This window comes from Mauremys reevesii, linkage group 6 (genome assembly GCF_016161935.1).
Source record: "Mauremys reevesii isolate NIE-2019 linkage group 6, ASM1616193v1, whole genome shotgun sequence".
Taxonomy (NCBI): domain Eukaryota; kingdom Metazoa; phylum Chordata; order Testudines; family Geoemydidae; genus Mauremys; species Mauremys reevesii.
In genome coordinates this window covers 5,158,913-5,181,569 of record NC_052628.1, presented here as the reverse complement: position 1 = coordinate 5,181,569, position 22,657 = coordinate 5,158,913, and the positions used below count along the sequence as shown (strand labels likewise).

The 22,657-nt window shown below is 45.5% G+C and overlaps 1 protein-coding gene across 2 annotated transcripts in view; it reads left to right on the top strand.

Annotated features, from left to right (window-relative positions):
- Window positions 1-227: 227 nt before the first annotated feature.
- UBE2R2 (ubiquitin conjugating enzyme E2 R2) overlaps window positions 228-22,657 on the top strand; it is a 97,359-nt gene continuing 74,929 nt past the window's right edge. The window contains exons 1-2 of one of the 2 annotated variants that reach the window (XM_039543639.1): window positions 4,424-4,633; window positions 5,446-5,476. In XM_039543639.1, coding sequence (XP_039399573.1) covers window positions 4,473-4,633; window positions 5,446-5,476 — 192 coding nt within the window. In that variant the 5' untranslated portion in view covers window positions 4,424-4,472. Of the gene's footprint in view, window positions 324-4,423; window positions 4,634-5,445; window positions 5,477-22,657 lie in introns of those variants that run through there. The other variant, XM_039543637.1, reaches the window with a different exon arrangement.

Genomic DNA, 22,657 nt, shown 5'->3' with positions numbered 1-22,657 from the left:
TTGCTCTCATCAGGAAGAACTCCACTGGAGTTGCACTGGTGTCAGAAAAAAAAGACTCACGCCCATTAACTTGTGATCAGGGGAGGGGCTTGTCTGTCAGCCTCTGAGTGGGAACTCAAGTTTTGTGGTGGCCTAGAGGAAGGCTATGCAGGGAAGCCTGAGTGAAATGTAACAGGCATTCCTGTTGCTTATCCTCCTGCAGCTGCTCCTTTAGCTCAACAGCAGAGAATTCATTCAAGGACATGGGAGACTTGGATACTAGCTCCAACTGCGATTTCCACCAGACTTTGATCTCACTTATTCACAGTGCTAATACAATACAGGTACGGATCTCATTGGGGTATAGGCCTCGTGTTTAGGAGGTAACAATAATGGACCCAGGACCAGTATTACAGGGTGGCAAGCAGGGCAATTCCATGAGGCCACATGCCACAGGTGGCCCAGCAAAGCTAAGTTGCTCAGGCTTCAGCTTCAGCCCCTGGTGGTGAGGCTTGGGCTTCTGCAGGACCAGCGTTAGACTCACTGGGGCCCAGGGCAGAAAGCCCAAGCCCAAGCCCTACCACCTGAGGCTGAAGCTGAAGCCTGAGCCCTGCACCCAGGGCTGAATCCCTCAGGCTTCCACTTCAACCCTGCGTGGCAGGGCTCAGGCTTTGGCTTCCTGCCTGGGGCTCCAGCGAGTCTAACGCTGTCCCTGAATGGACCTGTTTAGGCTTAAACGTTAGCTAGAATGACAACTTTTGGCTTTAACGGCTGATCCATGGAAGGCAAAATCATATATGACAGCTCATTAATGGTTGAACAGGGGATCCCATGCCATGTTGGAATTTTACTGGATTGTATAGGGGAACCCGTGTCTGATACTGACTCCTGAGGGATTCTGTGTGGTGCAAAGATGCTCTTATGTTTGCCAGTCACTGTAGAAGTTTTTGTGTTTCTCATGTTCTGTACCTCAAAGGAACAACTGTAGTAGCCCACTACAAGCACATGGTTTTGATAAGGCACCATTTTTGGTGGGTGAGATGGCAGCTTGTGGAGGATTATGAGCGCGACATGTGAGGCGGTCCCACAAATTGGACATTTGAGAACCTCAAAGCAGCTGCAGGTCCCCTCCCCGCTCCTTTGAGGCTGGGCACCAATGTCAGCCCTGCAAAAAACACCCTGTGTGCAGGGGGCTGTTCGGGGCATGGGGGAGGAGGGGCTGGATCAGTGGTGGAAGAAGGTGTGGCTGGAGTGATTCAGTTTCTACTGATTCCCCACTGCTGCAGAAACCAGGTCGGGGATTAGCCCCTGCAGCAGCAGATGAATAGGGAAATCACAAACTGCCTGCTCTCAGTGCCTCTACCTGCATTAGTGATGGTTCAGGGATGAACCTGGCCCCTAATCTTTTCCTGTCGTCTTCTCTTCTGCCCACTACCACAGGGATCGAGGGACCCAAACCTTCATAGCCAACCTTCCACCCTGGACCGCCATATTCCTGTCTGCCAGCTTTTCTGTGGGAGTTCCACAGGCCTCTGTCCTTGGTCCTCTTCTCCTGCTAGGCTGTATCTCTGGCTAATCTCATCTGCAAACACAAATTCCACAACCTTCTCTATAACGATGATCCATTGGCTCCCCCCCTTGCAGTCCTGGTTCTGGAGGAACTGTCAGTTTCCCAGAGGGCCGATGGAGCTCACTCTTTCCACCATGGCCCCGAGGCTGCAGTTCTGTGGTTGATTATTGGGAGGGGGAGGGGTTAACCCTACTTGCCTGCCTTGTGCACACCCTTGGCTATATCTAAATCTTTCTGATTCTTCCTGCATAACATCCTTAAGATACAGCATTTCTTATCCAGCCACACTGCTAAAAATCTCATACAAGCTCTCATCATCTTGTGTCTTATCACTGCAACATCCTTCTCTCTGACCTTGACAAAGGCAGTCTTGCCTCCCTCACATCCATACAGAATGCTGTTGCAAAGCTAATTTTTCTAACCCGTCGCTTGGACCCTCTCACCCCTCTTTGAATCCCTCCACTGGCTCCCACTTCTCTATGGCATAAAACATCAACTGCTTGTCTTCACTTTCCAGGCCTTTCATGGACAATCCCCACCCTACCTATCATCTCTCATTCGCATCAAGCTGTCCATGATCACCTCCGATCGGCCCATGACACCAGCCTCCGTCACTCAGTTGTTACATTTTTAAACAAGCTTTGTGTTTGCTAGGCAGCAAGAGAGAATACGTGGGTGGTGCTTCCCATGAACATTCACAAAGCTACCAGCTTCAAATCCCTTCTCAAAATGCTCCTTTGCTATGAGGCCTTCAAAAATCTTAACAACAATTAGGCTGTTGGTGGGCTGAGACGACCACTGTCTGTCATGCTGACCAATATGTTCTCATTGTTTCTTTGTACTCCCCCGTCTATTTGTATCCATCTGTTGTCTCTTGTTTTATACTTTAGACTGTCAGCTCCTTAAGGTCTGGATCCTGTTTTTATTCTGCTTGTACAGCACCTGCTACAATGTATCCTGGTCTATGATTAGGGCTCCTTGGTGCTATGATAATACAAATCATAAAGAAAAATAGTAAAATGTGGCCACTCTCTTCAGCCATCTCATCCATCCTCAGATGACTATTGAAGAGAATCTGGTCCTGAGTGCCAGACAAAGATTTAAGAGTCCATCTATAATCCAGACTCCCCAAAGGACTACCCTTCCCCACTCCCAGCCCCAGTTTTGTTTTATCTAGTTGGAACAAGGAGGAGAGGCAGATTTCTTTGGACTACCAGCATATGTTCTTCAGACCACTAGTTGCCTGTGGGAGCCAGTATTGCCAACCCTAAATGTTTACCAAAAAATCACATATGGAGTGGTGGGTTGTAGCCATGTTGGTCCCAGGATATTAGAGAGACAAGGTGGGTGAGTAAATATCTTTTATCAGACCAACTTGTGTTGGTGAAAGCAACAAGCTTTTGAGCTACCCGAAGAAGAGCTCTGTGTAGCTTGAAAGCTTTGTCTCTCTCACCAACAGAAGTAAGTCCAATAAAAGGTATTACCTCATCCACCTGGTCTCTCTGAAAAAAATCATGACTCAGGCCCCAAACACATACAATATATGTTGGGGTTAGTTTTTGTTGCCTTCTGTTTGTTTTAGCTTTTAGGATGCAGTCGGGTCACATTTTCAAGTTTTCTCTGCAACCATGAAGGCTAAAGCTTATTTTCTTTTTCAAATGAAAGCTGAGATTCTCATATATTGCCATACCTCCTGCAGCTGGGGCTTTAAGAAAATCACTAATTACTGAAAGACTCATGACAAAATCATGAGAGTTGGTAACATGGTGGACCACAGTTTGGGAACCTCTGCTAGGCAGATGGGAATTTCTGCCAATTATAGCCACCAGTATAGCTGCACCTGTGCACAGTGCTAGTGGCGACACACAAAACATTATTTGCACTCATGACCTTTACCCTGGTGCCAAGCAGTCATTACGTTTCATTGCTGCAAACAGCAGCTTTTCCTGCCTACTCTAGGGGTTGCGCTGATGCAGCTATACTGATGGCTGTGAGCAGGGAAAACACCAGTAGATCGCTGGATCAGTCCAGGCCAGCGGTTTCCAAACGGTGGCCCACAGCATTGCCCACTCTCTTAATGTTACCTCTGGCTTTGACCAAGAGAATCCCCTGGGCCGACAAGACCATAGAGACTGGGCCAAATGTCCCCGAAGCCCCAGGCCAAGGAAACTGTTACCCTGCAAGTGATGTAGCCGGCTGCTCATACAAGCACCATAAAAAGAGGGAAACCACTTCCCTAGGGTGGGGGAATGATGGTGGCAGGGCAGGGGCCGGGGCCAAGCCATGCAAGCCACGGTGGGCGGGAGCCACGAGAGGCAGCGTCCCCGTGCAAGCGGGGTGACCTGGGGGGGCTGCCCCAGGGCCGTACAGGACGGCAGCCAGCAGGGTGACCCTCAGAGACAGGGTGGGATGGGGTGCTCACTTCTGCCCCCAACAAATCACTAGGGCTCCAGCCAGGGGAGGCCGAGGGGGAAGGGCCTGGTTCTTTGAGAGGGGGCGGGGCAGCGTGGGGGGAGCTGGCTATGTGGTGGTGGGGGATGGGGCGAGAAGAATGGCGGGCAGGGGCGGGGCTTCGGCGGGCCGGGGCGGGGCGTAGCGGAGGGGGCGGGGCCCGGCGCGGAACGGCGCGCTGAGGTCAGCGGCGAGCGGCGCCGTCACAAAAGGAAGTGGCGGCGGTGGCCGAAGGGGGGTCCGGAGCCGGGCGCGAGCGAGCGAGCGAGAGAGCGGGCGGGGAGCTGGGCCGGAGGCCCCGCGGCGCCGTCCCGAGGCAGCGGAGCCGAGCCGCCCCCGCAGCCCGAGGGCGCGGGCGGAGCGCGGCGCCCAGGCCCCGGCGGAGGGCGGGAGGCAGGCGGGCGGGGGCCCCGGGGCGGCGGCGGCGGCGGGGGGCGCCCCGGGCCCGCTCGGCGCCGCGCCGCGCCGCGCCATGGCCCAGCAGCAGGTGAGCAGCTCGCAGAAGGCGCTGATGCTGGAGCTGAAGTCGCTGCAGGAGGAGCCGGTGGAGGGCTTCCGCATCACCCTGGTGGACGAGTCCGACCTCTACAACTGGGAGGTGGCGATCTTCGGGCCCCCCCAACCACCTTCTGTGTGTGGGGGTGGGGGTGCTGTGAGGTGCGGGGGCCCCCACCACCTTCTGTGTGTGGGGGTTGGGGGGTGCTGTGAGGTGAGGGGGCCCCCACCACATTCTGTGTGTGGGGGTTGGGGGGTGCTGTGAGGTGAGGGGCCCGCCCCCTCTGTGTGTGGGGGTTGGGGGGTGCTGTGAGGTGAGGGGGCCCCCCTCGGTGTGTGGGGGTCGGGGGGGTGCTGTGAGGTGAGGGGCTGCCCCCAGCTCCCCCTCTGTGTGTATGTGCGGAGGGGGTTAAGGTAAGGGCCCAATGTACTCCCAAACACCTCTATTGTGGTGGTGGTGCTGCTGCTTCAAGTGTAATGGACCCCCAAACCCTTCTGCTACTTCAAGATAAGGAGACCCCACTTCCTCCAACCTCCTCTATTGGGGGGGAGGGTTGCTTCAAGGTAAGGAATGCATGGGTCTTGACACTTGTGCTTGGGTCTCCCATAACTCTTGGAGTGGACCCCTCCTCCACCCTGTATAGGGGGCAGTTTTAGGGCCCCCTGACACCACCCTCAGGATTCCCTGTGCCCCTCTGAGTAGACCCATCATCTCCTTGTATGGTGGTCCTTCAAGGTAAGGTATGGGCTCATGTTCCTTGCCTCTCTCTGGGAGAAGAGTGTGTGGGGATGGCCTGCACGTGTATGGGTGAGTTGCTTCAAGACAAGGCATCTGCTGCCCCCACCATCCTGTATGTGGGGGTGTGCATCAAAATAAGGGCTCCTTCCCCCACTCACTCTCAGAATTAATTATCCCCTCCTTCTGGGCCCCCCAGTGTTCCAGTTTGAAGTACTGTACTCCATGAGGGAAGCTACTTCAAGGTAAGGGCCCCCCATCCACTGGTTGCTTTTCAGCCTGTATGAAGGAGTCCTTTTCAGGATAGAGAACCTCCATCCCTGGGACTCCAGAACTCTGCATCTTAATTCAGAATAAGGGACCCCATAATTGAATCCCCATAACCTTTTGTAATGGGGAACACCACCCTCTGTTGCCTAAGATTAGCCTGTGGGGAGGCCTTTCCAGTCCCTGTGGAAGGGTATTTCAAAGTAGGTGATCACTCTCATCCCCAGGTTGTTGAGGTGCCCCAACACTCTGCATAGGGGATCCCTTCAAGATAAAGGATCTAGGGGCTTCTGTTGTCCCCAGTGATTCCCCTATATCTTTCAGCTCCCCTATACTTGTATAAGGAGTCTACTTTAACTTGAAGAACCCAGAGTGGTCTGTCATCTCCTACACTGGCAATGGTGGTTTAACATTCTGTATAAAAGAGGGCTGATTCAGTATGAGGGTTCTGTCCTCTGTTTAGAATGGGGGCCATTCTTTCTCCTGATGGTTCTACTGCGAGCATTCCTTCATCCCCTTTACAAGTAATGTATCTGTGCCAACACCATATAGAAAGATAGCTACTTCATGATAACCCCTATGGCATTCTCCCATCCCTTCCCCCCAAGCTGTCCCTGGGTGAAAACATATATGAATGTGACTGTTTCACAGTAATGGGTTGACCTTGGTGTCTGTTCTTCTCCCCCAACCCCCCCAACTCTTAACTTCTTTCAACAGCACCCTTTATCAGGATGGATACTTCATGCTAAAGGTTCTCCCTGCTGCAGGAATGCCTCGGGTCATCCAGTGTTTGATTTACCTGTTACCTCACAGTGCATCCCTCCTCCATCCCAAACTTGGAAGAGGGGCTAAAAGGGCTATAAATCTGCTTCAGTGCAGAAGGCAGAGAAATGCTTTCAGTTCCTCTTTTGATCTTCCTGTCTTTCCAGAAAACTGCATATCTATTATTTCTCCTCTTGTGACTAAACAAGTCCTTTGACTTATGAGAAAGGAACTAAGGGGAGCGGGCTCCAAAAATGTGGAGACATTGGGGATGTTAGAAGATAACTGCCCTGATGAAGGTATGGGGAAGTAGTTAATCTTCTATTTGTTACAAATAGCATATTTGAGGGTTGGCTGCTGCAGATGGTACCCCATTGGTCAAATGTGGCCTGCCAGAATTTTGCAGTGTCAGTGGCCTCTGATATGGCATCACCTGCTGTAACTTATTTCCATGGGATTCCCCCTTTCTAACAGTGACTCCAGTCTGCTCCATTTTATGCCCACTAGCTGGTGTCCTTTGACTCCTAGCAAGTTGAAGAAAAACTTGAACATGTTTACATCCGGTTCTTTGCACCTTCACTGACTTATTGTCTCTCTGGGTCAGAGTGTTGGTACTTTCTTTTGGGAAACCAAAATATTAACAGCCTGTAGCTTTCTGAATAAATCTGAGTCACCTTTCGTTTAGCCTCATTGTTTTGAAAGAAGAGAATACTTTGGCACAAGTTGCTTTCCTTTTGTAATGAGTATGGTTGACTTAGTCATGGCAGTGTTATGTTTATATTTTTAGCCTTACCGCCATTACTACTTAGGAAGCAGCCCCAGTTTTGGGTTAGTAACTGGGTCAGCTTTGCATCATATAAGGTGGGGTTAACCTTTCATACCTATACTTAGGAATTGGTGAGTAACACTAATAAAACAGGGAGGGCGGGTCTCAAGTATTTTGTATGTGTTTAGTTACTTGCTGGGTCCTGCATTTGTCTTTGGGCTTTAAAATGCTTGAACAAGCTGATAAGTGTATTTCCGAAGAATACTTTTAAGTTTACGTTTCGGCTAGGAGGCCACAGTTGACTTTTAGTAAAATAAAGCAGTGAATGATTATGGCTCTGATGCTCTTCCCCTTGCTGTACTGTATCTGTTGTAGCTTTTCCTGGGGAGAGATTTGTGTTACATTTGGCACAACTGACCTATTATACAGGTCTGGGGTGCTATATTTAAAAAAATATTTTATTTCTATACTTCTATATATAGATTTATTCCACTCTCATTACCATAGTATCAGAGTGTTTTCCAGTAGTGCAGAAAGTAATTTGACTAACATTGTCATATGTGATTTGTTCTCTCCTTTTCTCCCTAGGGGAAGACTTGTATGTGCTGTGTAAACGTTCCTTGTTTTGTCAGGATTTTTTTGGGAGCGGGGGGGGGGGCACATTTCTTTTAAATACACACATAGCTCTTTGTTTGAGAAGGCAGGTCAAAGAAGTGCACCTTGCAGTTGGAGCAAAAGGTGGTGAGGTTTGTGATATACCTCGCTTCTTGCGGGAATTCCCAAGAGAGCTTGACCATCTCCTGCACAAGTTGGCTTTACCATTACTGTACGCAAATTCCATTGTACCTCAGGAATGGAGTTTACTGACAAAGGTCATCCTGGAGCTTTGGCAATTCTTCAGATATGCTGGGCCCAGGCCACTGAGTGCCTTGAAGATAGGGACTGGGGCCTTGGACTTAACTGTGCTCTATGGGATGCTAGCATAGAGAAAGGAATGGAGACTTGATATACTTGTGGCAACCTGTGTTGCTGAGGAGACTAGGCGCAGTGTTCTGTAGTAGCCGAGTCTCTTGGCCAACTGGAGGTATTAAAAGTATTATTCATTGATGTTATGTGAGATCTTATTGTTGGCAAAGAATCCAGAAGCAGTCTAAACTACTGCTGGATTCACCAGGTGTGCGTGCACCTTTGCAGCTATGGAGTCTCCCTCGGTTGCACTCCTCAGAGTGCTTTCCTCTGCCCACCAACATAATGTCCACCTTGTTTGGATTCAGCTTCAAATAGCTGTTTATTTACCAGCTGATCCTGTCCAAACATTGGGCTATCTTGATGAGTGGTATGGTCAGAGTGGTAAAGGGTAGCTAGGATGGTTATCGAAGTATCATTGACATGAGATTGTTATCTTGTCAGTTCACCTAGTGGCTGCATATTGATCTCTTTAAATAAGAGCAAAGAGATGGTCCTTATGAGACCTCCACAAGTGATGGGTCTAGTGGCGGAGATGCAGCTTACCACGACTCTTTTTTTAGTGTTTCCCTCCAGGAAGGATTTAAACCATTTTAGAGTATAGGATCTCTGTCACTTCTACCAGGCAGTGCAGAAGTATCTTAATGTTAACAGTGTTGACTGGTGCAGAGAGGTCCAGTAGGAGGAGAATGGATGTCTCCATCCTCTGATAGCAAGAGATAATCTATCACTGCCACAAAATCAGTTTCCATCCTGTACCCTGGCCTGAATCCAGATTGTGCGATGTTCACTTCAGTTAGATAAACTTGTATTAGGCCTTTGGATAGAGTCTTGTTACACTAGGAAAGTTTTAGCTGGAATAGCTATACTTGTATAACTTGCTGGTAAACCCTTCTAGTGTAGATGTAGCTTATACTGACACAAGTGTTGCTGGTAACGTAGCTTGTACCAGTTCCCCAAGACACGTAAGTTATAGCCGCAAAATACTTTTATGGCACTGTAAGTGCATCTACACTGGGACTTATACTGGTATAGTTATTCTTAGGGCCCTACCAAATTCACTGTCCATTACGGTCAATTTCACAGCCATGGGATTTGAAAATGTTTAAATCTGAAATTTCACCCTGTTGTAACCAGTGGGGGTCCTGAGCTAAAAGGAGATTAGGGGTGGGGTGGGGTGTTGCAAGCCTGTTATAGGGAGGTCATGGGATTGCCACTCACGCTTGTGCTGCCTTCAGAGCTGGACTCTGAAGGTGGCAACTGCAGAGCTGCTTTCAGCTGCAGCAGATTCCCGGAGGTGATGGTGGGATCTCTTATCTTTCCCCCTTCCCCCCCCAGCAGCTGTGCAGGAGATGGACAAGTCCTGTCCCTCCCCTGCCTCACCAGAGCTAGGAGCCCCCTTACCTGGGATGCTCCTGGGGACGTCAGATTTCACAGGGAAGGGCTTATTTCACAGTCTGTGACATGTTTTTCATGGCCCTGAAATTGGTAGGGCCCTAGTTAAACTGGTATAAATTAAGTGTTGCCCACATATGGGTGTTCTAGCAGCTTGTTCAGGAATGGAAGTTTTGATACTGGGTAGTAGTTGCCTAGAACAAATGTAACCGGGTGGATTTCTTCTGTGCTGGTTATACTATTGTCTGTTGGAGGAAAGGATGATTCCTTCTGAAATACCAGTTCCTCATTCAGGATTATAAGCGGCACTGGTTGGTCTTCTCTCTTTCACAAGCTGAGAAGAGGTCTTGGGTTGAAATGCCTCTAAGGTATCCAGTAATTCTTGAATGAGTGTACTAGACTCCAGGAATTCATGTGGGCTCTTATTTGGCTGGTGCAGGGGGAGCAGATCCATGTTTGAGAAGCATTCCTGCAAGTGCATATTCTTTTCCATCAAGTAGGATACTAGTCCTTTTGCAGTGCTTGGTACTATGTTCTGATGTGGCCTGTCAGGATTGATGAAGGGGGTTTGCCATCCTGGACAGCTCCTTAGGGTGGGGTTTGGCAGCCTCATTGGAGGCTGATGGGAAGGTTCTCCTACCCTGTAATATAGCCACAATATAAGCTTGGAGAAAATCTTTCAAGTCTGTTTTTTCACCATCAGTGCTTAAGTTTCTGACCTTCTCTTTCTATTACAAGGTATAAAAAAAAAACCAAGGAGATCTGTTGTGGGTGAAGAGGAGCTGGGTGTGTGTGGATGGTCACGGTTCACCAGATTAACTCCTTGCCTTGTGGGTGGAGTGCTGTTGTCCATTGGCATGCTTTGGAATTCAGTGCAGTTTGCCTTTTATTGAATCAGGGTCATGGTCTTTCTCTGATTCTGGGAGCTGGGAAAACTCTTAACTGCTTTAATGAGATGATGGTCTGTCCAGAAGACAGTGGCTGGATTGTGGTCATCTTGATATTGGCATCTAATCTGAAGATCTGGTCCAAGGTGTGACTGGCTATGTGGGTTGGACTGGAGAGAATCTGAGAGAGGCAAGTGAGGAGAAGGGATTTGGGGTTTTGAGAAGAGTGTCAGACACATGTCTCCCTTTAATCCTCCCCAAAACTGGGAACAAGGTAATATAGGAAGCCTAAGAAGATGTGGGTGTAACTTTCTGCTAAGTTATATAAGCTTGTTTTTTGTTTTGAACAGTGTTTCTGTATAAAACAGGCTTGTGGGCAGTAGTTAAAACTGGGTCTATAAGTAATGTCCCTGATGAGGGATGATTAACATGACAGCATTGAGGTAGGGCAAACCAGAAAAGGGAATGTATATAATTCTTGGGATAAAAACATTTGGGAAGTTGATAAGATGCATCCAGAAGCAGAGTCAGATGAACCCGAATTCAGTCACACTAGTCAAAATTTGTAGTTAAGACACCCAGGACGAGTTGCTTATGTAAAGGGTGTGACTTTCATCATGTTAATAGAAACAGTGGGTAGCACAGGCATTAAAAATAGTACATAGCAACTAATATATTTAGTAGAAGAGCAAATTTTTAAATTTAAAGGGACACAGTTGATTTAAAAATCACACTTGTCTGCAAAGTTATATATTTGATATGATGTCCTAGATGTTTCTCCAGTCATTCAAGATGGGATGGTTCCTGCCTGGAGGAGCTCACAGTTTAAGTATAGGCATGTGGATAGAGGCTAAGGAAGGGCACAGTAAATAGAGATGGTTCTTATACAAGTCAGCTAGATTCTCTATAGAAAGCATGACAAGTGGAAGTTGAAGAGGGGCTTAAATGTGGACAGAGTAGTGGCCTTGTAGATGAGCTAAGAAGTCCTGCCATGCATATAAGAGACATAATCTTGTGAAGCTGACGGGTGGTCAAAGACATGGCTGCAGAGTGGAGGGAGCAGGGTGACGTGAAGCTTGACAAACAAAATGGGGCAGAATTGCATAGAGCTCTGAATATGGTGATAAGAGTTATTTGTAACAATTTAAGGTTAATACCTTTTAAAATTTTTCTCTAATCCTTCACTTTATTGTGGGTTTGGTGAAGTTGTGTTGTTGTTTACACAAATCATCACCCATCCATTTCCATTGCTACTATGATCAGTACTTTGCACAATAACTTTCAGTATCCCTGGGTCCTAAATATGCCTATCACAACATGTGGTATACCTCATCCTGTGCAGCAAATGTCCCAACTGCTACTATGTGGGTGAAATCAGAGAATCGCTACACTGTGGAATGAACTCACTCAGAAAAATAGGACCAACACACCCTATCTGCCCATAAGCAAACACTTTTGACAAAGCGATCACTCCATATCTGGCCTTTCAGTCTTTGTCCTCAAAGGAAACCTGCACAACACCTTCAAAACGAGTCTGGAAACTCAAATTCATAACTCTGCTTGACATTAAAAATCATGAACTTAGCAGAGATGCCAGTTTTATGGCTCATTACAACAATTTGTAATGCATCCTGTTATAGAACTGCACAAGTGTTAATTGCCCACTTCATTCATGGTCTACAACATGATTGAAGCACTGATGCTTAACAATCTGTCCTGCCTTGTATTTAGATAAGACACTTTCTGGTTACCTTCTCAAGGCCTGAGGAAGAGCTTTGTGAGGCTTGAAAGTCTCTCCAACTTCTGTTGGAGGAAGGGTCCAATAAGAGATACTGTCACCCACCTTGTTTCTCTCGGATCTTGGGGCCAACACAGTTACAACAACACTATAATCATTGAAGAAGAAAAAAGGTATATCTCCATTATTTCTTATCTCCTAGAACTGGAAGGGACCCAAGTGTCATCAAGTCCAGCCCCCTGCCTTCGCTAGCAGGACCAAGTACTGACTTTTTTTTTTTGCCCCAGATCCCCCAGTGGTCCCCTCAAGGATTGAACTCACAACCCTGGGTTTAGCAGGCCGATGTTCAAACCACTGAGCTATCCTTCACCCTGTAAATTGTTACAATCATTGCTTTCTCCTGTATAGTCAAATTGTTTTCCTCTTTGTGGGTCTTTGTTATAAGAGAAGAGAGATTATGGTTAAAATAGGGAAATATTATAAAACCACAGCCTGGCTGGAGGATTGAGGGGGCAGGTTTAACCCCTGGAACTGTTTTATATTTCTTTGAATAGATGCTGCCAACTTGCTCTTTAGTCAAACTTTTCTAACAACATTGCAGATTTCAGGATCTATTTTCAAGTATTCCAGCGTCAATTTCTTTTAACCTTTTTATCTGGAGTTGACATGTCACATTTAGTAGTACAAAAAGAGGTAGAACAAACATATCTAATTGCTTGTACACGGTCTCCTTCAAGTCACCCAAATCTTCTAGTACATACTGTGTGGCTGTTAAAGTGCCTGGGGACGCGTATTTAGAAAAATAGACAAACTCATGGCGAAGGAAATTCAAGCAATGGTGACAGCTTCAAACACTTGTTTTCCACTTCACTTGATGACTGAACTTCTTCTAGCAAGGAATTCAGTGTTCCTTCATAACACTTAGATAAAGCTAGTATCTGAACTTTCCTTTGTACTATCCTCTTATCAAACAGGCATTAGTGCCCAATATATCTAGCTACACTTCATTTTAAACCTCTTTTATACTAGCATATTATTCTCAAAGAAGCTGCCAGTCATTGATTCACTTCAAGATTTTGGCTTACTAATATTAGATAGCAGTTGGCTTCTTATATTCTGATCAGTTGCAGGCTTGGTGCATCCAGCTTGAGCCACTACTAGTTAACCTTACCGTTTATTCAGATTGAGGCCTCCCATTCACGTTTTCTTTGACCGCTTACTGTATTTGTCTCCAGTCTCTCTTTTGAACAGCTTGTGACCCTTGCTTTGGTTTTTCTCCACTGCTCCAGAAAAGCCTCATGTATGAAATACTACATCTAATATCTTATATAATTTCTTGGATTTTGAAGCTAGCTGACTTCTTGCTGCTTTGTGTCTGACACTCAACCACTTTTCTTCATTGACCAATTAATAGGGCAATGTGGAAGACCACAATGTTGCTGTGACATGCATGTTTGGTCTTCCACACTTAAAAGTAGCCACTAGCATAGTGTGCCCAAACCTTGCTGTCTGTTACTGGCATAGTAAAAAAATCTTTTTTTGGTGGAACCAAGTATTAAACCAGCCAGAATAATGGTGGGAAATATCTGAACCCTCTGTCCTCCAATTTCCTGGTAGAGGAGCTATCCTGATTCAGCATTATCTGTGGAGATCTGTGAAAGAGCAAATTATGGCTGGTGATCCCAAATAGTTCTTACAGCAATTCCTTCCATCTACAAGTATGTTCCCTGGAACAAAGGATCTTCCAGTTAACAATTGACTTGAGTGGTGACCATGAACCAGAGTAAAAGCTGTTTTTAATGGTGATGCAAGTATGAAATCATAATCTAAACATTTTATTGTTAATCAGATTAATTGAAATTTTAGGGAATGTTAGCCAAATACATCATGACAAGGGAGTCCAAAGTTCTGTTTGATGTACAGCAAAAGCCATTACAATTTTCAATGACTTGTGTTGGGGGAAGATAGAAGTGGGTACACCTAACAGGCAATGTGCAAAATTAAAGACTACTTTTTCTTAAGGCAGTTCATTATTTCACCAGGTATTTTTTTCAGGAAGCATGGCTTAGCAAATGTAAATAAAAATGTGACTTACCTTTGGCTGTCTTGAGTAATCAGTAGGCAAAGTAACTTTTAGCCATTGTTTTCCTTGATTCTTGTGACAACCATGTACTGTTGGGTCTTGGTTTCTTTCAGGTGATTTAGATTTGAGTTCTGTGTAATGTTCAATATGTGTCTTCATTCTGGGCAGAGTCAGACAGAATACATATTCTTAACAGTTTAGAGTGAGTAGAAAAGAGCACTATATTTAGAGATCTGAAATTGTGGACTACTTTCCAGGAAGCTTAAAATTCAGCAAATAGAAGATCAAATTCTTAACCATTCAGTCTACAGCCTGTTGGATTATTTAATGGGTAGAATATTAACATAAAATATTACACAGTGCTGTAGATGAATTGTGCTGTTGGTCTTCATGCACAGTAGATAAGGAAGCCTTAAATTGTCCTCTACAAAGCTGTTCCCTCTAACCACACTTCGGTGTCTTGCAGTTTCAATTTTTGGTTCCTACACAGATCATGTGATACTCCTATTGTGCAAAGAATTGTCAGAACAAAGGGATGTAAATATTGTACATTACTGAAAGGTTGGAATTGCCTGCTGATCATTAATGCTTTAAAGCTTGTGGTGTTGCAGTGTGCTATAGCTAGAGTGAATAGTGACAGGTAGGCTGTTCCTATGTACAGGATTTTTTTTTCAATTCTTGCTGTTCTAGTACTAGTGAAGCTCTACTGGTACTAGATACAGTTGGAATCTGACTGACTGATAGATATGGTCCCAGGGTTAAGGTAACCTGTACATTGCTATTCTGTAGGGACTTCAGTTGTGTTAAATTTTTCACCATTTGGGCTGAAAGTTTTCAACTGTCTGCCTGAAAATAATTGAGGAAGTTAACGCAATCTTTGAGTACAGTCAGCAGTGGGAAGAATTGTGACCTCTCTTGAAAGTTCTAGCACTTTTAAACTTCAGCATGGGTGGCTAGTCATTTGACCAGATGTTCTTTTCTGGGGATTAGTAGAAATGTCTCAGTTTGGCTGAGTTATCAAGATTGATGTGAAAACTTGACTTAATAAAGATCTCCCAACGTTGTAATGACACTTTTGTGTGGTTGCGAAATGAAGTACTCAAAGCTAGGAAATGCCAACTAAACTCTGCCACTTGTTATACATTGATACTCTATCTGACCATGTCATTTAAAGCTATCCATAGTACCCTTTCTGTTCCTTATGTAGTTCACATGATGGCATGCTTAAATGAGAAATAGTTGGTGAATGAGAAACCCAAAGGGCAAAGATCTGCAAGATCCAATTTTTTTTAAAGAGGTGCAAATTCATAAACTTGAATTTACTTGACTCTACACTAGTAACTACATTTGAGGACAGTATACATTGTGTATTTATTTGTATTAGCATAGTGCAGGGGTCGGCAACCTTTCAGAAGTGGTGTGCCAAGTCTTCATTTATTCACTCTAATTTAAGGTTTCGCGTGCCAGTAATACGTTTTAATGTTTTTAGAAGGTCTCTTTCTATAAGTCTAATATATAACTAAACTATTGTTGTATAAGTAAATAAGGTTTTTAAAATGTTTAAGAAGCTTCATTTAAAATTAAATTTAAAATGCAGAGTACCCCGGACCGGTGGCCAGGACCTGGGCAGTGTGAGTGCCACTGAAAATGAGCTTTCATGCCACCTTTGGCACACGTGCCATAGGTTGCCTACCCCTGGCATAGTGCCTAGCATGCTTCTCATTGACCAGGACCCCATTGTGCTAAGTACAGTACAAACATAAAAAAAAAAAGTTCCTGTACCCAAGAGTTTACAGTCTAAGGGTATGTCTACACTGGCAAGTTTCTGTGCCACAAGTTATACCACTTTTATTAAAACGCTGGAATTAAACCACTGTTGCATGTCCACACTGTGTTCCTTATGACGCTGGAGCACATCCACATTAGCAGCTCTTGCAATGGCAAAGATAGCAGTGCATTGTGGTAGCTATCCTACTGTGCAACTAGCCTCAGGATGCTTTGGGAAGGGTTTTCAGTGCCTCATGGGGCCAGGCACAGTGTAACATGATGCAGGTTGCCCAATCGCATTGTTCCATAGGCATCCTACTACATTGCCTGCTGATTTTCAACTGGTGTGTGTGTGAGGGGGGAGAGTGACGGGGATTTTGTGTGTATGGGGGCAGGGGGAGAGTGCCAGCATGCTGTCTTGTAAGTTTAGACAGTGGCAGGAAACAACCAGTCCTGGGGGAGGGAGAAACCCTGACATCAGTCCCAGCCTCTCTCCCTGGACTCTGTACAACTCCCCCTCTCCATCGCACCCATGCCTCTGTGTTCAACAGCATGAGTGTTCCACATTAATGGTTTGCTTTGTGTCCCGGAGAAGATCAGCACAGCACACAACAGCTGTCAGAAATGGTGCTTTGAAAGGGGAGGGGTGCATGTCTCCAGGGCAGCCGAGTTCAAAACAATGGGCAGAACAGTCACTTGAGGCATTATGGGACAGCTCTGGAGGCCAATTACAGCATAGAGAGCAATCAAGTGTCTACACTGGCAACAGAGCGCTGGAGCCTCTGCGCAAATAGCCTTACAACTCTTGTTGAGGTGGTGTCACGGAGTCCCCGGGTGATGGCTTTGTGGGGAGCAGTTCCAGAGCAGTCAGGACTTTGGGGAGCCGCCTCTCCCTTGGAGCAGACTGTCTTCAGGGCAAGAAACTCACATGGCTTCACCTTCCTGGGTCTGACCTTAGTGCATTCAACATATGCCCCTCCGTGCGCTTCCCACAGCAAGTCCGCCCAGGCAGGGTCCTGGGGAAGCCAGAAAGTCCTGCACGCACCACCACTTTGCAGTCAGACGTGACTCTTAGCCAGCCAGTAAAAGAGGTTTATTAGATGACAGGAACATGGTCTAAAACAGAGCTTGTAGGTACAGAGAACGGGACCCGTCAGCTAGGTCCATTCTGGGGCCCAATGAGCTAGACAACCCTGTCTGCCCTCACTTCCCGTCTCCAGCCAGCTCTAAACTGAAACCGCCCTCTAACCCCTCCTTCTCTGCTGAGTTCCTTTCCCGGGCCAGGAGGTCACCTGACCTCTTTGTTCTCCCACACCTTTAGTATCCCCTTGCAGGGGGGAAGGGCCCAAGCCATTATTTGCCAGGAGACAGTGTTGGCCAGAAACTGAGGCACCCACACAATATTCAGAGGAAACATTAAGAACAGTCCCACTTCGTCACAGGTAGGTTTTTTTGCAGCACTGCAACTGAGGAGTTTCTGCGCACGAGGTGGCTTGGCAGTGTGTACACATCTGCAGTTTGAGCGCAAAAAGCTGCTTTATGGTGCAGAAACTTGCCCATGGTTTTCATCCTATTTATCATTGTGGGTCTCACATGGGGCTCTGTTATGTGGGCCACATCCACACAATATATATTAATACCTGGATGGCCTTGAGGTTATCACATGGGCCACAGCTGCATGCTGCTAAGGGCCCTGGGTTGAGAACCTCTAGTCTAGGGGTATGTCTTCACTACCCACCATATCGGCGGGTAGCAATCGATTTCTCGGAGTTCGATATATCGCGTCTCATCTAGACGCGATATATCGAACTCCGAACGTGTTCCCGTTGACTCCGGAACTCCTCCACCGCGAACGGCGGTGGCGGAGTTGACGGGGGAGCCGCGGACGTTGATCCCGTGCCGTGAGGACGGGTAAGTAATTCGAACTAAGGTACTTGGACTTCAGCTACGCTATTCGCGTAGCTGAAGTTGCGTACCTTAGATCGACCCCCTCCTCCAGTGTAGACCAGGCCTAGGACAAGTAAAAGATAGATACAAACTTGGGAGTACAAGAAAACAGTGTTAAGTAAGCATGATAGACTGTGGTCTCAGCACGCCAGCAGCTGTAGTGAGGGAGGTATTGATCATGAATGTATAATATCAAATGATCATGTAACTAAAAACTATACATAAATGCAGATACAGAAAAAATTAATTGTGTGTGGCATTTTTTTCTGTTTTGTGCTTGTGTTTTCAGCCTTATAACATACCCTAAGCTATTAATAGTAATGTGAGAGCTACATAGCTGTGTGTGGTGACTGGTTCTTCCAGGGGTTTGGTTTTGTCCCAGGGACACATGCAGACTTCAGGGAGTCTGCCAAGCAGCACCGGAGTTAGACTCTCTGGGGCCCAGTGCAGAAAGCCAAAGCCCCCCTGCATGGGTCTTAAGCCCAGGGTTGAAGCTGAAGCCTGACCAGTGTAGCTTTGCGGGGGCCCCTGTGGCGTGGGGCCCAGGCAGTTGCCCAGTTTGCTACTCCCTAATGCTGGCCCTGGCTTTTATATGCAAGAAAACAGTTGTGGCAAACCTGGGCAGTGGAGTTTCTATAGCATGTTGAGGGGGCCTCAGAAAGAAAACAGTTGAGACCTTCTGGTGTAGACTGAGAGGTTTCTTTTTTTGCTCTGTGCACTGAGTTGATGATTAGTTATATGGTGATAGAATTCTGTAACCTCCATTTAAAAGACTAGCAGTCAAGACTAGCCCCTAGCACCTTCTATCAGTAACTTGATTTATTAGCGAAACACATCAGTATACAAGACTACTACTACATCTTTCAAATCTATAGTATTGCCAAAAGTGAACTGCACACAACTCTTTTTGAAGTCCCAAACACTCAAGGCTTTTTAAAAAAAACCATGGCTATTGTTAAATATAATTGGCACTATAGCTTAACAGAACAGTTTGAGATCCTAAGAAATCTGACCTGAAGGCTTTGTGTGTGTGTGTGTGCTCATTCACTGGCTTAAAAAAAAGTGCCACAAACAAAAAATGAAAATAGTGGGTGTTTATGGCAGCTGCCATAAACAATGAGGAAGACAGCAGGGTGCAGCTCAGATTCCTCAGGGTCTCAAGGTGGTAATCTGACTCTCTAATTGAATTACAGTACTAACTATAGTTCAGTGTCTTTTAGAATCTTACCTGTGATTTGGAACCCAGCGAACAAAAAAAACACTGCTTAAACAGTTAATCTAATTTGCTGCTTTTTTTTTTTTAATTTCCCCCCTCTCAGGGACAAAATTGAGTCCATTATAGTGGATGCATGCTTCCAAGAGGCAAGTAAAATTTGTCCAATTAAAGAGGGGTATCTGTGTTTAAGATCTCATCAAAATTTAAATATAGGGTTTTCCTTATGCCCTAGTCCCACCAAGGTCTTTGAAAAAGGCTGGTATTCCATAATATGAAACTATTTGTTAGATGGCATAAGAATACTGTACAAGATACACATTTAGTGGGGCAGTCCAGCTAACCATTTAGGCCATGACTTACACCGACATAAGTGGCAGTGTATTTATGTTGCTCAGGGGTGTGGAGAAAACTCGCCACTCTGAGTGACATAAGTTACACCAACAGAAGCACCAGTGAGGACAGCGCTGTGTTACCTGGAAAGTTGCTACCGCTGTTTGTGGAAGTGGTTTTATTATGTTGATGAGAGAGCTCTTTCCTGCTGTAAGCTCCCTAGTGTAGATGTGGCCTTTGACTGAATGACCTGCTATATTTCTGTGCCAGTGTAGGTTTGTCCCCTACTGTAAACTTTCTGTTAGTCTGATTTCTAAAACGCCAAAGCAATGGGGGTTATTTCTTTGGGAGACTCTTCTACAGCCAAAGGCACATCACTATCAGATTTCTTTAGATATGGTCACTATAGAAATATCTGAAATGTGATTCTTTTCTACATCCTTGGGGCTCTTATAAAGAAAGGTTATGCCACTGTGACCATACTGGTGCAGTTTCAGCAATACAACCCCTTTAGTGTGGACACAGTATCTGTATAAAGGTGCTTATTCCAGTATTCACCTTCCGTCGTGGGAATAAGTTATACTAGTATAAGGCACCTTTGTACTGATGTAACTGCACCCAAAACCCCACTCTCCCCCCCCCCCCACAACACACTCCCTGTCACACTCCACCCCACCCTACCCTCCAATTTGAAAAGCATGTTGCAACCACTTGCATGCTGGGATAGCTACCACAATGCACTGCTCTCTGTGGTTGTTGCAAGAGCTGCTAATGTGGCCACGCCAGTGTGCTGTGATTGTGGCAGACTACAGCACTTTCCCGATTTGTGCTCTATGAAGGCCGGTTTAACTCAAAGCGCTCTACATCTGCAAGTGTAGCCGTGCCCTCAGTGTAGACAGTGTACTCTACTGAAAATTACAGCAGCGTAGCTGCACTGGTGTAGTGCTTTGAGTGTAGACTTATCAAACCACTTGACACCAAGAGTGAGGGTAAGTATCCTGTGATGCACCCAAATGCCTTTGAACTTTTGTACACACAATCTAATGTTTTCTCTTGTATGGAAAGGCTAGTGAACGTTCAAATGTTGCATATGAAGACGTTAATTGTTGTATTTTCAACCTGAGCTGAAAGCTTCATCTCAAATTGATCACTTAATTATTGTCTTCCACCAGTTATGATTTTAAGATAGTTCTCATCTAAAGCACACTTGTGGGTGCTGTAAAAATAATTCTCCTTCCACTTAAATTTCACTACTTCAGACCAGCTACAGACAAATGTTATTACATATGGTCGTGACTGTAGCCAAAAAGGCTTGAGCCTTATGATTGCAGCAAGTTGAATTTGGATCTTTGATGTCAACTTGTTAGTGCTTAGATTGTAGTTAGCAAACTTGTCTTCTTACTTTAGTGCAAGCAGCACAATAAAGAAAGGGCTCCCAAAGCTTTCCCTTTCATGCATTTTGATGGACCAAATATGTGTAATGCCCCTTCTGTGTATATTAATGAATCCCAGGCCACTGGGCTGAATGTGGCAAAGCTTGAACATTGGAGGTGTAAAATGGGAAACAGAATTATTTTGTGGAATGGCCTAAATTCTTGTGGCTATAAATCAAAGTAGCTGCTTACTGACATACAGGGCTATTATATCAATATTGCATCAGTGCCTAGGAACCCCAGTTATTGACACTGACCTCATTGTGCTAGGCACTGCATACACACCCACAAAAGGTGATGCATGTAATATACAAGTTAGGTAGTACAGTAATAAAAAAAACAAAAACAAATTCACTCACATTTAAAATAACAATAAATGTATAACACCTGTAATAAACTCCTCCACTCCTGAAATCCTCCCCTTGCTAAAAGACTGAGGGGTGGGAAGATGAGTGGTATGTGCTTTGGAAGATTAGACTGTAGCTTCTGGCAGACGAAAGGTGGGGAACAAGTTCCAAAGCAGAATGCCCTGCTATGAGCAATCCCTAGTGTGTATCGTGGAAGTGCCAACTCGGCTGCCTCTGCTGATCTCAACAGTGGCAGTATTGCTGCAGGGAGGCAGGCAATCTCAAGTGAAATGAAGATCCAGCCACTCAAAGCATTATAGGTGAAAACTAATGTTCGTATCTGAAACTTCTGCATAGCCAATGCAGATCCCAGAGCACTGGTGTATGTCTACAATAGCCCTTGCACTGGTGACAGAAAAATGTGGGATACTGTCAGAGGACACTGAGCTGACATATTCTACTCTAGTTTCCATTTAAATGGTCTCTGCTAATAGCAATCAATCTTGAGCTCATAAAATTGTGATTACTATGGCAAGTCCCAATTGAAGAGGTCTTCTCACTAGGTACAGATACGGGAAGAAGGGAACAAAAGTCTATTGCGCTTGGACACATCTATTATGTCGGCATCCAGGAGCAGCTCAAATTTTAACATGTCTAAGTTGAGCATCAGTGTTCCAAATGGCAGTCACAATCCCTCAGTTAGAGGTACCCATACATCTTGACTAGTTCCCCAGTCCAGTAACATTGGTCTTACACAATTTGAATGTGACTGGTATTTTATGCTTTTAACATAAAGTGGAGTAGTTCAAAGTCAAGCAAAAATCCTTCTATTTTAAGGGTAGTGGTTAGTCTAAATGCTGCAGCTGTTACAGTGTAAATACCATGGAGATTCTATGTTAACATAATGTAATGAGTGCCCTGTATGTAGATGAGCACCTATCGTTCTAGTCTTCAAAATAACCCTTTAGGGCAGGATGCTGTATTTGCTCCCTTGCTCCTGCTCACATCCACTATAGAACAATAGTACATATCCTTCTGGAGCATACAAGCACACTGTGTACAATGAACAATTGCCTTTGATACACTAAATTTCATTAGTCTAAAACTAACTTCCAAGAGACCACGTTGGCTCATTAGAGGGGCAGAGAGCATGCCAGGAACTTCCATTCAGTTTGGGAAAGGCTGTTAAAGTGCCACTTCACAGAATGATCACTCCATATCATACCTCTCAGTCTTTAGAGAGAAAAGGAGGGTGAGATAATATCTCTTACTGTACCAATGTCAAGTCCTGAAGAAGAGCTCTGTGTGGCTCGAAAGCTTGTCTCTTACTGGACCAACTTCTGTTGGTGGAAAAAGACACTGCCTCACCCACCTTGTCACTCAACAAGAGTAGCCATAGTTAATGTAGTGGATGGAATTTCCTATGCCAGGAATGATAGGACAAAATTGAGCAAAGCAAAACTTTGACTGAATATCAAACCATCCTACCATTGATCTAATTTAACTGGAAGTGATCTCCTAA